Source organism: Electrophorus electricus, chromosome 1 (assembly GCF_013358815.1).
Source record: "Electrophorus electricus isolate fEleEle1 chromosome 1, fEleEle1.pri, whole genome shotgun sequence".
In the NCBI taxonomy this organism is placed as follows: Eukaryota; Metazoa; Chordata; class Actinopteri; order Gymnotiformes; family Gymnotidae; genus Electrophorus; species Electrophorus electricus.
The window spans coordinates 34802513-34820763 of record NC_049535.1 but is presented as its reverse complement, the minus strand read 5'-3'; the positions used below and the strand labels follow the sequence as shown (position 1 = coordinate 34820763).

General features: G+C 45.2%; 1 protein-coding gene across 2 annotated transcripts; it reads right to left on the bottom strand.

The window, feature by feature from the left end:
• Positions 1-2306: 2306 nt before the first annotated feature.
• Positions 2307-18047, bottom strand: map3k14a (mitogen-activated protein kinase kinase kinase 14a). 2 transcript variants are annotated; one of them, XM_027029789.2, is made up of 16 exons: positions 17973-18047; positions 11244-11500; positions 10998-11037; positions 10694-10853; positions 8762-9160; positions 7901-8035; positions 7673-7802; positions 7236-7364; positions 5700-5798; positions 5453-5610; positions 5031-5181; positions 4419-4712; positions 4125-4234; positions 3381-3519; positions 3040-3140; positions 2307-2959 (listed from the first exon to the last, which is right to left on the bottom strand). In XM_027029789.2, exons 2-16 carry the CDS (start codon positions 11488-11490, stop codon positions 2723-2725), a joined length of 2529 nt encoding a protein of 842 aa, XP_026885590.2. In that variant the 5' UTR covers positions 11491-11500; positions 17973-18047; the 3' UTR covers positions 2307-2722. The 2 variants fall into 2 exon arrangements, with proteins under 2 accessions (XP_026885590.2, XP_026885589.2); XM_027029788.2 differs by lacking the exon at positions 17973-18047 and adding an exon at positions 14242-14350.
• Positions 18048-18251: the final 204 nt, after the last annotated feature.

The following is an 18251-nucleotide window of genomic DNA, read 5'->3' as shown; positions in this document are numbered from 1 at the left end:
AGACCATTTCTGCATATTGATTAGATATGTAAAGTAGTTTATAGAGTATTTCTGCATATTGGTTAGCTATGTAAAGGAGGATATAGACTATTTCTGCATATTGATTATGTAAAGTAGTTTATAGACTTTCTGCATATTGATTAGACATGTAAAGGAGGATATAGACTCTGCATATCGATTGTAGTTTATAGCCTCTGCATATTGATGAGATATGTAAAGGAAGCTATAGACTATTTCTGCACTAGGAAAGGCTCTGTATTCCTACTTGAATCAGTCTCCTTTCACGGTGCGTATATAGGAATGCACGGGAATTGCACATGCTTGGGACTAAACTTATTATTATTTGCAAAGGGTTTCTAATTGCTGAAGCATGTGGTCATTATTTTACCTCATAACGTTTTTGTCGGTCTTGTTTCCTTCTTGTTTATCCGCCCTCTAGTTTTCCTAGCGGTGGCTCCTGGGCTGCTCTGCAGTCTCCCTCTTCCTTTCTCACTTCTTTCTCCGTACATTTTTTTCCCTCCCATTCATCTCCACGTTTGGCTTCCCCAGCCAGCCGTGCATCAGGAGGTGTCTGTGCAAAGGTGGGAAGGCCCTTGTGATGGGGAGCTTGCATAGAGGTGTTTGCAGTCACAAATGCCAAGGGGTGTAACAGGATATGACCGTCTGCAAATCTGGGAGGCCTCTGGCAGTTATTTGACTTCCTCCAGCTCACTTTAGCTATGAGTCAGGTAACCAGCATTCAGCCAGAAATTGTCTGCCTCCAGTGTGACCCGAGACCTGATAGGCATTCTGCAGAACGAGATGGGTGGGTGGGACGGACGGACAGACACAGAGAGAGCGAGGGAGACGGACCGATCCAAGCCCGGACTAGGGTTCCCCAGGACCAGACGGACTCAGTCCTGAACCAAGTTTGGAATTAAACTTACCTGTCAAGCTAACAAACAGCAGGAGTTCCCACTTTTATCTGCAAACTCCCCTTGATGGAGAAGGGTGGGTGTGTGTGGGAGAGAGAGAGCGAGGGAGTGATGTTAGACAATATACACACGCATACACATTTGAAGACTTAACCTCATCTCTAGCATGGTCTTCTCAGTACTGTACTTTTTTCCATGGTTAGTGACAACTGCAATCATTTTTATACATGTTTTCCTATTTGTGTGTTTCGATAAAGTATTGAGGATTTTTTTTTTCTTTCCCTTAAAGGTTCCTTTTTATGTTGACAGTGCCTTGGTCTTTTTACTCTAAAATCACTTTGATGGTCACCTCTTTTTCATCTTTTTTCTACATCTTTGTATAATTGTATGAACTTCATTGAATTTATTCCCTTAAACTGTTTTCTTGAGCTGACTGGTTTGTTTTGTAAATCATAAGAAATAAACCGTTTTTATGGATTTCAGTTAACGTGGCTGGTGAAAGATTTCTTTGGGGTTGAAGTGCAGTTTAAGGCCCAGTCTCCTCAAGCCGTTAACGTCACTATGTTTGCACTTGCTGTTTTCCCTCTACATTTTCCTGTTTACAGTCCTTACAAGGTAAAAACAGATCCAGTACAGTATTGGCGCTTTCCTGTAAAGTGCCTAATGTTTTAGTTGTTTGTGAATTATTTGAAAACCTGTGTTGCAGTACACGCTTGAGCTAAGGTTTCCAAGCTTTTTCAGGAGACTGTTCTAGTGTCTAGGTGTGCTTACTGTGTAAGGATTTCTGCCAGTATGGTTTATGTAGAGGGGAATCTTGGCCAAAATTACATACGTCTTGAACATTTCAGTTGTCAAAGCAATTTTTGTATCAAAAGATACTCTTTCAAAACGTTTTGTTGTAGTTGTCCACCAGTGAATAGATGGATGAATAGATGCTAGCTGGCCTTGAGCATGTGGACACCTGTCAAGACAGACATGGGCACCCTGTATTTAAACCACTGGCATTAATATGATGGCGTTGCCCCTAGCAGAAACCCCTGCCAGTCTCCACTCTTCTGGGAAGATTTTCCACAAGATTCTGGTGTGGGTCAGTGGGACTTTGTGCCCACTTAGACAAAAGAGCTTTTGTGAGGTCAGGCACGAATGTTGGACCAGAATGCCCATTTCATGAGTGATGTCCCAGTTAATTTTCCATCAACAGCAAAAATGAGTCAATATTCACTCTTTAACCTTAATGGAGGGATCTTTGTCTAGTTTATTATTACGATGTGATGACCCTGTGTCCAAAGTCACCATATATGAGAACACTACATTCGTCATCTCCAACAGACACATTTCAGTGAAGGTTGTTGCTTACTGACTGATTGAACAGGAAAAAATAATTCAGGCAGCTTGGAAACAGTAATGGGTTTTATTCTCATGCTGATACACGTGACTGTTACAGGTGGTACCGGTGGTTTGCCTGCAAATTGGTGAACTTGATATGATTCTTTACATGCTCCAATGCCTCAGCTGTACATACATGAACTTGTCTTAAAAAAAGTCAGCATTTTAATTAATGTAAAATCATTTAAGGCAATTCTGTAACACTGGAAAACAATTTTTTTTCTCCCAGAAAGTAAAAATTTCATCTGTGAACAATATATACTATATGCAGAAACAGAAACATGAAAGAGTAACTGAGAGGCACTGTGAAGAGAAACAAGGGGGAGGGGGTGTGTGTGCATGAATGCGTGCATTTGCGTGTGTCAATAAGGAGAAAAAGTGCACAAGACTGAAGGAGGAGCCGTAAGACTGCGGCGCACAGTTCAGTCCCAGGCCTCCAGCTCTCCGTCTCTGATGCGCCAGCTCCATGGTGCTTTGCAGCAGGGGGCATGTCTGCAGTCGGGTGCCCTGTCGCAGCAGGGCGTGTATCTGGGCGGGCGGGCGTGTCTGCAGTCAGGGGCGGGGACACAGCGTAGGGAGAGCCCGGTTTCCTGCACCTCCCTGTCGTGGTGTACCAGGGAGCCGTCCTCGCGCTGCAGGCTGAACACTCTCTCTGAGATCTGCCGGAGATGAACGCAGACATGCATCAGCTGTTTGCCACGGCCACCGCGGGACTCCTCTGTGGACACGCCCTCCTTACCTGATCACTGATTCCCACGGCGATATGGCCAACCTTTACACGGGGTGTTTCACGGATACGCAGGCATTGCCCATTAAAGTCCCTGATACAGACGTCGACCCCTGCACAAAAATAATGATGCACGTCTGTAAGATCACAAATCCTGCATGTTCTGTCTAAATTTCCTCTATAAAAACTGAATGTTCCCTCTAAGAATCCAGTTGTAATGAAGGCAATGTGAACTCATCGTTCGCCATTGCAAACAAACAGGTTTTCAGGCTACCGATACGATAGCCGAAGTTGTTTCTCCACATTCAAATTCATCATGGTCAATTCGAATGGTCCAATGATCTGTCACTAACCTTCAAAGCAGCGGGGCGGGGGCTGAGGTGCGGGACCCAGCCAGTCCATGCTGAAGCTCTGGCCATCTGATTGGCTGTTGTAGGAGAACACACCAGAGCTGAGATCATCGCCGGGGCCAACTGACCAGCGGCCAGAGTCCTGTTATAAGCCGGAGAGAGAGAGGGTCTTCAATAAGAGCCTGCCAAGTTTACTGTTTACCAGAAACTCAACAAAGGTCACTGCAGTACAGCAGAGGATGAGGATGTGAGGAAGTGCAGACTTTCCACTCAGACAGAATGGAGAAGTACAAAAAGCTGCTTGTTGCTACCAGCAGAACGTAAACCACACCAAACTCAAACTCATGTCACTCAGTCCAGAGCACATGCTTCAGAGTGAAATACCAACCCTCCAAAAACGGTTTTTACTTTATAAATGCCCCTGGCTACTATAGGAAAATATATCAACTGCCACAAAGAACACAAAAACAAACTTAATGAGAAATAATCACCACCAGCTTAGGAACTACAAGAAATGAGGAAGTTATGAGATATGCAGCGTGATAATTTGCCTTTTGGTAGCAGCCGATAACAACAAAACATGCAGACAAACTTCCAGTGAACTTAGTGTCATCCGTGATGTATTCTGAGTAATCTTGACACGAGATGTGTATCAGCTCAGGGAAACGTGTTTCCTCATAACACGCATCAACATACAGCACTAGCAGAGGCATGGGTGTCAATGTGCGTGCAAATGGGTGCCTTTACCTTCTTGTCCCATGATTCTTTAGGAGAGAGGCAGTCACTGCCCAGGAAGGAGAGGATCTGTTCCTGCCGCTCCACCGAGTGGAGGTGAGACAGACTGCTGACGTATAAATCTACAGAGACAGGGAGAGAGTCAGTTAGAAGTAGCATTTAATTATAAATATTAAGCACAGATAGAACCTGAGAGAAGCAGACAGTAACAAGGATCAGTGAACAGCAGTCTATGGTAATAGTGCGCAGTGAACAGTATATTATCGTAACAAGGCTGTGTTTTCTCACTGGGTACCAGACACTGACCCATCTCAAGCTTGCGAAACTCCTGCTCAGTTGGTTCAGTGGACAGAGGAGGGTACCCCTCACTTCTCTCCACATTCTCTTCCTCCTCGTCTTCCTCATCGTTCACCTCTTCGATTTCTCTGTCATCAGTGCCGTGACACGGTGATCTTAGACAAGCCGCCTCTCTCCTCTGCTGCCCTGGGCACATCCACTGTTGTCCAGAGCTAAGGGAGAAGGGGGCGGGGTCACTCCTGTCTGGCCTCCCTATTGGATTCTGATAGACTCCTCCCCTCGCAGGGCTGTGAAGTCCTCCCACTGCAGTGAAGAATTCAGACATACAGGCAGTGTGAAATCATACGTTCACAGGACCCAAGGCCAGCCTGTTAGTCGAGCCGTCCAGCTCCTATCCAGGATGGGCTCAGAGTTAAGTGTGAAATCATGTCTCCATGTGTGATACTGTATGTATTTTAGGAATGCTGACAAAGCGAGTTGTTTGTTGAGGTGGAGAAAGAGATTGAAAATTCCAGGGATAAAATAAAAGTGATGGATCCTCTGATCTCTGTCTGCAATTGTACATTTCTCTTTGATATCAGAGCTGGATCACGCCACCCCAACCCATGTGTTGGTGCTTACATTCTTCAAGTGCTTTGGCTGTCTGAGCTCGGAGGTGTTCAGCCGAGGCCCTTCCAGTTGGCTCCTTCAGCAGTCCCTGTCTGATGACCTCAGCAGTACAGGGGCTGCACTCGGGCGGGATCTCACCCAAGGGCGGGGGCTCCTCAGCTATCTGTCACCACATAGACAAGCAACCAATGAGCAATAAGAGCGGTGGTGTCTCAGTGGTTAAGGTACTGGACTAGTAATCAGAAGGTTGGTAGGTTGCCACTGCTGGGCCCCTGAATACGACTCTTAACCCTCAAATACTCAAGTTGTGTTCAGTTATGACTGTAAGTCAGATAAAGGCAGTAAATGTAAGTCATGAGAACCTAACAGTTTGCCAGCATGAGGAATCATCTTGTGTGGTGTAGTAATAAACAGCGACAGCCAATCAGCATCACCTTGAGGTAGAGTGGGCGGGAGAAGTAACGTATCCAAGGCTGGTGGCCAGTGAGCATGTGCAGTAGCATGCAGCAGCTGCTCCACACATCTGCCTTGGCACAGCGGGTCTCCCCACATGCCACCTCAGGAGCCATGTGGGTCTCAGTGCCTTTCAGACCTACACACTCACACGTATAGAAGGCCTGGTCAATCAGTTGCCAACAAGGCTTTTGTTCAATGGTGTTTGAGAGTCTGTGAGTGTTTTACCACAAAAAGGACTGAATCCATGTTGGTCTAATCTCTCAGACTGTCCGAAGTCACACAGGAATGTATCTTTTCCATCCTCGGACAGCAACACGTTATCCGCTGAAAGCACAAACGCACAAAAGTGTACACAAACATTAAAAAAAACCCCTGTTTGCTGAGTTGCTGCAGCAGTATGCCGCCACGTATGGGCGGGTACGAGCCTGCAGACAGGCTCAGTACGTTAGTCCTCCACAGGAAGTCCTCTGGCAGACAGCACGGCTCTTCCCAGAAAGCAGGCCATTTACTCCGGCACTTTGCTCCGGGAACTCGAGTGTGAGAAAAGTGGTTTTAGTGTTCATACCACCCCTGGACTACTGTTTAGAACTGATGGCCCACACAACACGCTCATGTAATTAAACACCAGGGGGCACCCTAGGTGACAGGCTCAACAAGGTCACGTCTGTTGTCCTCTTAAGTTGCCCTTCTTTCTAAACATGTTACTTGTGATTAAATGAATATTTATACATTCAACCTCTCTCACAGTTCTTACAAAGTCCTTTTGTGTCTTTGTGCGTTTCAATTTGCTTTGACTGTCAATATCTCTCCTTCTCTACCCCTCCTCTCCCTTGCTGTTTCATGAGTCACTGTGGGAAATTCCCAACCTCTGTCTCTCATACACTCACCCTCTCTCTTTCTGTTTTTTAAAACACACACACACACACACTCTCTACCTTGATCTCTCACACGCGCACTCTCTCTCTCTCTCTCTCTCTCTCTCTCTCTCTCTCTCTCTCTCTCTCTCTCTCTCTCTCTCTCTCTCTCTCTCTCTCTCTCTCTCTCTCTCTCTCTCTCTCTCTCTCTCTCTCTCTCTCTCTCTCACCACAGGTGTGGTGTCCTTTTTATGGCTCTGAACAGCCATAAAAACCCGAAGCGAGCCACAGAACTAAACAGCTGCTAAAGTTGATGAAAAAGTGACTTCGCACTCTAACAACAACATCTATTATTCACCACAGTCCTGCAAAAGCCATACATGCATACCTGTAGAAGCATATTATTCTACTAACAGTACATCACTTACCGCACTTAAAACTGGCCGCAGATACACACATACAGGTAAAGTCACCACACAGTGGTACTGTTAAATTGCCATGGATACAGTGCCGTCCCTAATCGTGTCTATTTCAAGGCCCTGGCAGCTGTTGGCAGCAGATGGCGTGCCATTCAGTTATCTCGCATGACGGCTGTGGCTGCTTTTCTGTTGTCCGACACCAGACACACCTTCTCCATATGAGCCATTTCTGAATGTATGACTCAACTCAAAGCGCCGCAGTTTCAAGCTGAATCGTTACATTAGCTGTATAACTTACAATGGCATCTTTCAAAAACTCAGATTCCAAAACAGTACAATAACGTGAAATGTGCCCATCCAGTTTAAAGGCATGGCATGTGATGGGGCTGTATCAGAGGTTTCATATGTCACATCAAAAGTCGACTTATTCCAGCCAGACTGACTCTGGTTCAGCTTGCCCACACACCTTTTTCAAACCGTGGCCATACCTTTGATGTCCAGATGCAGGACACGCCTCTTGTGCAGGTGCTCTAGTGCCCCCAGAACCTGGTGCAGGTAGTGCAAGGAGAGGTCCTCGGGTACACGGCCCCTCTCCTTCAACAGCTGGCCCAGAGAGCCTGGGAGGGGAGTGGAGGTGAGAGGGAAGAGGAGAGAGAGAGGAGGGGAGTGAGAGAGGAGAGAGAGGAGGGAGGAGAGAGAGGAGGGGAGAGGGGAGGAGAGAGAGAGGAGAGAGAGGGGGAGAGGGGAGGAGAGATAGAGGAGGGGAGAGAGTGGAGGGGAGAGGGGAGGAGGAGTCAGAACACTTCACAAAGAGGAATCGGGGGACTAGATTAACTGCTCCATTTAAGAGACTTACTGGAGTGTGTGTGTGTGTGTGTGTCTGTGTGTGTGTGTGTGCTGAGGGGGTGGGGTGTTTCACTCTCACCAGGTTTGAGGTCCATGAAAAGGATGATGGACGGACCCTCTCGGACAAAACCAAAGAGTTCCACCACATGAGGATGCTGGAGGACACTCCACGAGCCCACCTCCTCAGTACTGAAACTCTGCAACAGCACCTAAGGGACACATCACAGAGAGGAGAGTTATAACATAGACACACCCTTACACACACACACACTTAAGCACACTTGCATGTGAACACATACAGCGGTACCTTTTTGGCAGCGCAGGTGAAGCCGCTGGTCCTGTCTCTGATGCTGTACAGTTCTCCATATGAGCCCTGCTTCAGCACATCACACACGTCATAGTCTCTGCCCTCACGGTACTCATAGTTATCAGGCCGGAGCTCCTACACACACACAGAGGCGAGGGTGTGTACACACACACACACACACACACACACACACACACACACACACACACACACACACACACACACACACACACACACACACACACACACACACACACACACACACACACACACACACACACAGTGAACCAGAGGTGTGGGAAACATATAGTGCTGTTTGTGCAGAAAGGACCATGAGGCACAATTAACACAAGCAGCACTGAACATCACAGTTCGGATTAAGGTTTGAATCCCAGCCGTGTCATGTTAACCAACCAAAACAGGAAGAATTATATTTCACAGTTCATATTACTGCAAAAAGTGATGTAGGTTTGAAAAGACCAACCCATCTATTAATGCTGTGGTGGGTGTGTGTGTGTATTAGGAAACTCCCGTAAGCAGAACTAGGCTACTGAGATACACACGAAACTTCTCAGCACTGAAAAACAGGAAATCCGACAGCCACAAGGGCAACTTGTAGCTCTACAAAAACTTGCGTATTCGTGCATGTATCCGTGGATGTTTCTGCCTATGTATGTTTCGCCCTCTCTCTGTATTAGTATGACTACAGCGCATGACTCATTATTTAATGTGTTCAAACACGTATTGAACCATGTGCTGTGAGCCCACGGAGCTGTGCAGTTACACATGTCACTGTCAGGTGGAGTGCGACTGTCGTGTCTCGATGGCTGGCCGTGCTCAGTGTTCCCGTGTGGCAATCACCTCTTTGAACAGAATCCCTTCGTTGGTGTCACTCTCCTCCCGCTCTTCCTCGTAACTTGCCTCCTCGTCTTCCTCCTGTCTGTGTTTCACCTCCCTGACCAGCTGGTTGATGAAGGGGGTGGCATAGGTGCGGTCAGAGTGCGTGACGTAGTTGCGAAGGCCGTTGAGCGCGAGGCTACAGTCGCCCTCGCTCGGCAGCGGTGACTCGCTTTCCTGCCCGTATGTGTCACCAGGGGAGAAGGTGACCAGGGAGGGATTCCAGAGGTGGGCAGAGGTGAGGGGTGTGGCCCCAGCCACATAGTGGGAGGAGAATATGGGGTGCACCGTCTCCTGCACACAGAGGCTTTCTGTGCTGCTGCATGAGTCACTGCTGAGGCTGCTATAGCTGCACTGGCCCACCTGGAGGACACACACAGGTGAGCACAGGTCAACACAGGTCAACACAGGTCAAACTCTAGTGCACATTCATAACATTAAGCTACACTATGCTACCATTTTCACTGTTGCCAGCTAAACACTCTTGAATCCTGACAGGGTTCATAACCTGACAACTTTTCTTACAGAACAGCATACGTGCAGAGAAGATGCAGATTTTGTGCACTTAGCTTTAATGCAGCATATCGAGCATTCCTAGTAGAGACAAGTCATATGTAAGTGATGATCTGATTACTGGTCTCATTAATTAAAGCTGGTCTGATTACTGGTCTCATTACAGCTGGTCTGATTACCGGTCTCATTAAATAAAGTTGGTCTGATTACTGGTGTCATTAGAGCTGGTCTGATTACTGGTCTCATTATGGCTGGTCTGATTACTGGTCTCATTAATTACAGCTGGTCTGATTACTGGTGTCATTAATTAAAGTTGGTCTGATTACTGGTGTCATTAGAGCTGGTTTGATTACTGTTCTCATTACAGCTGGTTTGATTACTGGTGTCATTAAAGCTGGTCTGATTACTGGTCTCATTACTGCTGGTCTGATTACTGGTGTCTTTAGAGCTGGTCTGATTACTGGTCTCATTACAGCTGGTCTGATTACTGGTTTCACTAATTAAAGATGGTCTGATTACTGGTCTCTAATTAAAGTTGGTCTGATTACTGGTCTCATTAATTAAAGCTGGTCTGATTACTGGTCTCATTATAGCTGGTCTGATTACTGGTCTCATTACTGCTGGTCTGATTACTGGTGTCATTAGAGCTGGTCTGATTACTGGTCTCATTAATTAAAGCTGGTCTGATTACTGGTCTCATTAATTAAAGCTGGTCTGATTACTGGTCTCATTAAAGCTGGTCTGATTACTGGTCTCATTAATTAAAGCTGGTCTGATTACTGGTCTCATTAATTAAAGTTGGTCTGATTACTGGTCTCATTAATTAAAGCTGGTCTGATTACTGGTCTCATTACTGCTGGTCTGATTACTGGTCTCATTATAGCTGGTCTGATTACTGGACTCATTAATTAAAGCTGGTCTGATTACTGGTCTCATTACTGCTGGTCTGATTACTGGTCTCATTATAGCTGGTCTGATTACTGGACTCATTAATTAAAGCTGGTCTGATTACTGGTCTCATTAATTAAAGTTGGTCTGATTACTGGTCTCATTACTGCTGGTCTGATTACTGGTCTCATTATAGCTGGTCTGATTACTGGTCTCATTAATTAAAGCTGGTCTGATTACTGCTCTCATTATAGCTGGTCTGATTACTGGTCTCATTACTGCTGGACTGATTACTGGTGTCATTAGAGCTGGTCTGATTACTGGTCACATTAATTAAAGCTGGTCTGATTACTGGTCTCATTAATTAAAGCTGGTCTGATTACTGGTCTCATTAGAACTGTTCATTAGATCTGGTCTCATTGGAGCTGGCCCTATCAGAACTGGTCTCTTTGGAGCTGGTGTCATTGGAGTTGGTCTTACTGCAGCTGGTCTCACCTCTCCACTGTCCTGTTCTTGCACGCCGGTGAGCCTTGCCTCCCTCGCGGTCTCGCTGCCTGCGTCCCTCTGCCAGGTCTCCCTTTCGCCCTGCCTCCATCGCTGCCTTCGGCGTCGTTTCCTGCGGGGCCGGGGCCCCTGAGCATAGGAGAAGGTGGAGCTACAAACAACAGACATAGGGAGAGAGAGAAAGAGAGAGAGAGAGAGAGAGAGAAAGAAACCAAATGGAGGTTAAGGCTTGTGTGTTCAGCAGTCGTGTACTGTGGTGATTCTGAGAGTGGAGGACAGGCCTTAACGTCTTTACCTGCTGTTGGGACAGAATTCCTGTGAGTCCTGAGATTCACCTGTATGGAGAAGAACAGGTTCAGCCCTAGTAAGGCTTCTGTGTGTCACATAAATACCCCACCGCATAACACGGTCCTGTTTTAGAATGTCAACAGGTAAACAGGTAAAGGTAAACAGCTTGAACACAGTCCCCAGTTAATGCGAAGCTTTCACTGACCACGTCTTTCCTCTCTGTGTTCCTATATGAGAAGGAATTGGCCCTTACACTCTGCCTGGGCGATGATGGAGGGTTTCTCTGTGCCCAGTGGGCCTGCCCCCATGTGCTTGGCAGTTCCATGTGACAGGATCTTCAACAAGAAGTTGGATATGTGGCTTTGTTGGTCTGCTTTGGCGGCGCTGGTGGTGTTGGGGGGGCATGGCTCAGGACTGGCATCCAGGCAGCCCACCTTGGGCTGGTCCGTGGACATGGAGAAGGGAATGGTAGAGTTCAAGATCCTATGGGCCATGGCCATCTTCCAGAGCCTGTTGTTGGACAGAGGACAGATGCTGCTGTGAGTCACATAAGTCTGGAGAACACGGTTTGCTGGGTGTTGATGACAGGTGGGCATACTGTGTGTGTTAGCGTGTGTGTCTGTGTGATATGGTCGGGTGCATGTTTGCGAATCGTTGGGTGTCACCTTTCTGATATGGGCCTGCTGGTTCAGAGTGAGTCGTGCACACACACACACAAACCTGCTCAGTGTGAGTCATGCACACTCTCACACACACACACACACACACACACAGCTCAGTGCGAGTCGTGCTCACACCTGGCCTTCTCCGAGCCCCTCTGGTCACGGACAGTGACAAGGCAGAGGGTCCACTTTCACACCTGCGACGGTTTAAAAAGCCGTTTATACTGAAAGGTAGCCTAATCTGCTGTGAACTTTGTATCCGGATGTAAACGGAGCAGCGCTCCGGCGGACAGTCCTGCGGCTTTCCTGCTGGCACACCTTCCACACGGACAAACTCAACAGTTCTGCTGCTGTCAGCACACAGCTACCATGTCTTATGCCAACTCAAGCCTCCATTTTGTTCATTAAAGACATGTTTTTGTGTGGTTGTTTTGGTTTTCCGGGTGCTCTTCAGAGGAACTTTCTTTTTTAGCTAGCAAGTACTTGGTGTTGAAATAGCTTTGTGTTTGGTCTACAGGATATGGCAGGCGCAGGCTTTCAACTGTGCACAACGGAGCTAAGGCAGACGCAGCCCTTTTTTAACGGTGCATAATAGAGATAAGGCAAACACAGCCTTTTTTTAAACTGTGCACAAAGGCAGACACAGCCTTTTAACTAATAATTAACTAATAATATTTGATTATTCCAATCCTGGCATACTGTATTCCTTTATTTTGCATTACTAAGTAACATGGGGTTAAAAGGCCAATCCAAAGTGGTAAAATAATACCATGGCAACCCCAGGCTGTGCTGTGTAAGCTGTAACATTCTGCTAGAATTTAATGATCTCCATTTTGTTTGACAGTTGTCGATACAGTATCTTAACTGGCATGACAACCCCCAACAGAAGCTTTGAGAAATCATATGCTCTTATTTCATTTTTCACTTTGCTATTCAGTAAAATACGTAAATGTAAAGAATGCAGTATATGCTGACTTATGTTATACAATAAACTGAATGTAGTGTTTTGGATGTTATCCTGAAGTTCACTTTAGTTCACTATATTATACAGGAAAACTCAGTTATGCTGAACTGATGACAAAATCAAGATGGCAAAAATACTGTAAATCTGTAATCTTGCTGGATCAAGTCACTTCAGAAATGTTAATTACTATGAGAAATGCCTAGTGAGATTAGACAAGGCTTGCTGATAGGCGGTTAAAGAAGGCAGCAGAGAGCTTACAGCGTGTTACATCAGGGAGTCCTCACATGACCCACTTAGCCTGGCCTCTTTCCACTCGCCCTCTCTCTAAGTGTTCTCTTACTCACACTGCACTCTCTCTCTTTCACTCACTTTATCTCCAGTTCCCTCCCTCTCTCTCTCCTGCTCACTTTATCCCCAGCTCCAGCCCTCTCCCTCCCTCTCTCTCTCCCCCCTTTGCTCCTTCCTCCATCCCTCTCTCTGTCTCTCTCTCCGTTCTGAAGGTGACATCATATCCGAGCAGGCGTTCAGAATGCTCGCCGGTTTCACACATCTCAGTCCTCCATTTTGATCCCCTTTGAAAAGGGCAGTGGTGACATTATCAAAGTGCTTCCTGAGAACAGTGAGCACTGTTGTCACATGGCTGAGCCTTCTCTCACTGTTCTAAAACCTGCTGGGCTACACGAGAAACACAGATCATCAGCCGCTAAACAAAACTCCATCAAACCATGGCTCCTCTCACTCTAGCATATTCTGGGTTTAAAGGTAAAACCAACACACTAAGTCCTGCCACACTGTATGAAGATCTAGGGACATGGAGGGTGTGGCTAATAGGTGTGCGATACAGAAACCATAAAGTGCATGTGCAAGTGACCGTGGGGCACCGTCAGGCGGACGTAGATGCTGATACGTGGCCTTTAGTGCTTGGGGTAGCACAGAATGAACCATCTGCTTCTTCCCCTGTCCCTTAACACAATCACTTAGCAAAATGCTCTGACTCCTTCACTAACTACACGTGTGCGTTAGCTACAACTTCAGCATGTATGCACTTAACAGCAAACCCTACATGAAAGAATGCATCATTTAACATTATGGGTTTTTTTTAAAGGAAAACCTGAGATTTTAAAAAATAGTGGCATCATACAAAAACTTCAGCTTCTTTATTTGTGCAAAGTGACTCAAGCCATTTCTGCATTGGGCTAAAGAGGATGACTTCTTACCAGATAAGGGCAGAAGTTTTCTTTCAAACATCGTATACACAAAGAAGCTAGATGTTTCTAACAACAGTAGTTACAACAGTGATCAGCACTGCTGAACTTACACTCCTCCAGTTCCTCAACTCACACTATCCTGGAAGCCATCAGCCACTTCTGCCAAGCTGCTATTGAACTTTACTCTCCTCTCCCTTCGCTCAACTTTCTGCTACCATGAAGTTCAAAACAACATGACATGGTCACAGACACACTAACACATTGTAAATGCCAATCGCCACACGTTACACAACTCACAGGCTCTGGAAAAAAAGAGTCGTAGGAAGAAAAGAACCTGCACATAAAAGAAATACATCAGGAGTGAAAACAAGAGAGGGAGTCTGAGATTCACACACACACACACATATAAAAACACACCTGCTAAGGCACTGTGAAGAATCTTTCATTCCTTGTGGACTATTCCCTTCATATTATGAGGCTTGTAAGCACACTTCTCAGAGAAAGCTGTTTCTGTGCATTCATTTGTAAACTGCTAGCTCACACAGCTCACCTCGTTCAACACCTCCCTCCCTCAGATTGTGTACTGCTGATGCTGGCCTACAGCCAAACAAGGCAGGCTCTCTAATTGGACGAGGTTTCCGAGAAATCCATCGGCTTCTCCTCGGTCCACCCCCCTCCCCTTGCACGCTCTGTTTTATTGTTCCATCAAGTCTTAATCCTCTCTTAGCATATGTATAGTATGTATTTAACTTCAAGGTCATCAAATATTTTGTCAAATCATGTTCTTATTTATTCAACCTATATATATATATATAACAATTTACTAAACTTACTGTGAAATCTCTTTAATTATCTGGAGATATCAAACGGCTGTGTTCCAGACTAAGCTGAACCACACCACAAAAACAGGTTTTCTCACTGCAGTATAATTTTCTAAGAAACACTTCCTTTATTATTGAAAGGCTGTTTTGATGGCTGGCCCTCCTGTAATTGTATGATCCACTGGCAAACAAATGATCATGAATTCTGCTTCCTCAATTCCTGCGCCACCATGTCATGTTCTGAAACTCAAAGGTTGTCTACAAAAGCGGTTTTAAATGGGTTTTGACATGCAGTCATTTGTAAAAGACCCACTGAGAAGCAGTTTTCCTGATATACTACAGCAGAAAATGTGGCAAGTACAATAGAAAGTAGATATTTTATAATACTAAAGAAGCACCTTAATTAGTGGATGATGTTGGTAATTAACTCTCACTCAGTATCAGTGTCTAACATGTTTTAGCAATATTAATCACTCAGGTGTAAGTCTCTTCCAGGATGCAGAGAATTTGAAGTAAAAAGCACTTCCTGTCAATAAAGCCCTGCTGCTCTGCTTCATAGCTTTGATCGTTATAAGGCATTACTAATCAATCACGCTAAATCTTTCCTTAAGATGGCCGCCATGATTAGTAGATTAACAAGTAAACAAACATTAATCCCAAATTAAAAGATGTATTTAGTAATATAGTAGCGGTATATATTAGATAGTGCATGTGTAATGCATATTTCTGTTTCAGTGCTGATGAAACTCTCATTATTATGGGCGTTCGCTTGGCACGTTGCTGTCTATGACACAACACCACCAGAAACCAGGCCACCACGCTAAAAACATCAACTGGATTGAATTAAACAACAAACATTTTCCAGTTTCCACAGTGTTGGCTATCCCATGGGAGCGTTTGGGAAAGTGAGAGACAGGCGGGTGTGTGTGTGTCTTCCTCGAAGGAAGACGTGTGTTCAGTTCTGGCTGCTGCTGCTGTGTGGTGAACAGGCTAGTGCCAGCACGCATAACAAAGTGCACAGTCTGGCAGCTCTGATGAGAGGGCTTACTACTGCAGAGGCAAGCAAAGGGGCAAAGAACACGGCAAACTACCCCGAAACCCCGGCAGTGTCGCAACAACGTTCCCACGTTAACATATAGAGGGTGAGCCAAAGTTTGCTTACATAAACCATTCAACAGTTTTTTTTTTAATGTGTGGAACTGATACAAATTATACAACATTCAACATCAACGTGTATTAATAAAAAATTTTTGGGCTGTTCAGCGTGTTGGAAGAGTGCACGAGAAAGAAGGATTACTGAGCTGCTTATAATGAACATCGGATGTTTCTGCCTTGAGGCCTGACAGAAGGAGTGTGGGTAAGGGGAGGAAGAGGTGAGGGTCTTGGATGAGGACAGTGCAGGGGTGGGAGATGGATGTGTCTGAAGCAACTAGGCAGGACAGTGAACATGAGCAAAGAGACAGGGTTAGATTATAATATTAAGTCTTTTCACATATACAGTCAATGTTCAAGGAAGACTAGAACAGCTAGCACACACATACTCACATAGCACACACAAAAAAAGAAGACAAATGTTCAAGAGACACCATGAGAAACACACACAAACACACACACCAGGCAGTGAGTCATCTACGCCCCCACACATGTGTAAGATGCTTCAAGTATGAGTAAGGACTGCTCTGAGCTCTGTAACTGGGGCCCAGGAGAACTTAAATCCTGCTGTTTCCCCAGTTCTGCACCAGACCACCTCAGCCCTCTACCCTACACCAACAAAGCTCTGGAGTGCTTCAGCAACCATCCACAAAAACTCTCAAAAGATCTGGAAAATAGGAGAAAGTACTCTCAAGTAAATAACACTGGTGATGAACCTGAGAAAGAAGAGGCACATCTGAATGACAATGTGAAAGGGTGATTCTTATGCAGAAGTCCAAAAATAAACCTGTTGTTATATGTACTTGTTTTGAGGTCCTTATAAATATATGTATTTCAAGTTTTTATGGCAGGTTTTTGAGCATTTAAAATATTTGTACTGCAGTGACTGAGAGTGATTATTTGTTGAAGATCTCTGAAAAGCCTGTTTCTTCATTGTCCTCCCAGATATTTCTTGTGCTTTTTATGCTACTTTCTTCCAACTGTGTCCAGCTACTGTTTAAATGTTTTAACACATGCTATTAATAATGGTGATTCTGATTTAATTTGAGAAAGACTATCTGTACTCCCCATATCTCGCTAGTTTCAATTTGAGAATGAACTTTGAGAGGCAGTGGCAGATTCAAGTTCTGCATGCAGTTTTTAGGCATAACAAGGAAACAACCTGACCCACAAAAATGCAGAATACAAAAAATCCTACACTTTGTGTATTATAATTAAATCTTAAATCATAATTACTTGCACAACTAACTACTTGTGTATACCTGAATATATTTTTTTCAGCAGTGTTTCCACGAGACACATAATGTCCATTGGTGCGGGCAATTTCTTAGTGTTTAGTTGCGGCTGTCTACACTAAGAAGCTAAAAAATATAATAGAGAACCGAGGCTGTGTACACTCAGGACTCTGGATAAAGACCATGCCATTAAACACGCAAACTTCCTTTCAAGATTTGCATTCGTGAAACATTATATTAAGGCCCATTACGGTTTGGAATTTATCTTTAGTAAATAATAACACATATACCTCTTATACTTTTAAAAATGTTGGTAATTTACTGTTATTGCCATAATCATGCCTCAAGCAACATAAAATCTTAAATTAGAAACTAACGTTCTTAGATTTGAGTTAGAGATTGTTGTATCCCTATCGCCCATGTCACATTGTGTAACTAAGCTATACCCATCCAGACAGCAAAGTTGCGCCGTTTTCTATGGCTGGCATCAGGTGTGCTTTATGCCTCTGTAGCTAGCGGCAGTCAGAGGAGCTGTTAGCCCAGGGGACGTTAACGGTACTCCTCAGCCAAGCTAATGCTGGCTAAAGCTAAACAGAAGGCTTACGAGGCAACATCTCACACACCTACAGTGGGACCCGTGTTACGAGTAAAAGTCATGTTAAAGTCACGTTAATGTCAAATGTTTGTTTCTGCGTTTATAAAACATTCGCGTTATCTATATAGGTTAGGTTAGCTAGGCTAGCTAGCCATTCCAGCTTTACCCGAGGCTAACGACACAACTTCCTTGTTTTTCCGCCATTTCACCATAACCAAACTACTTTCGTAAATAAAACGCTAGCCTAGCTAAACGTACTCCGCCGGTCGTGTTTCCGCTCAGGAATGAGACGCCTATTATACGGTAGCCAGCTCGATTCGTTATGGTAAGCGGACCTGCCGTTACCTGTGCAGAAGCGCAGAATTTAAACCGCTCCGCTCGTGCCGGGGCGTCGCTCCTCGAACGACAGTGACCAGCTCGCGCTCGCCCAGATGCTTGCAGCAGGAAACATGACGTCATGCGACTGGTGGCTGGAGTGCGCAGCAAATGTGGCCCAGAAAATGGCATATTTTACGTGCACTGCGAGGCTGAATGGAAAAGCTGCAGCCTAGATTGGGTCTAAATGCAGCTGGAACACAGTTTTTAGGGAAATACGCAAAAGCAACATTTTATGATGGAGGCTAT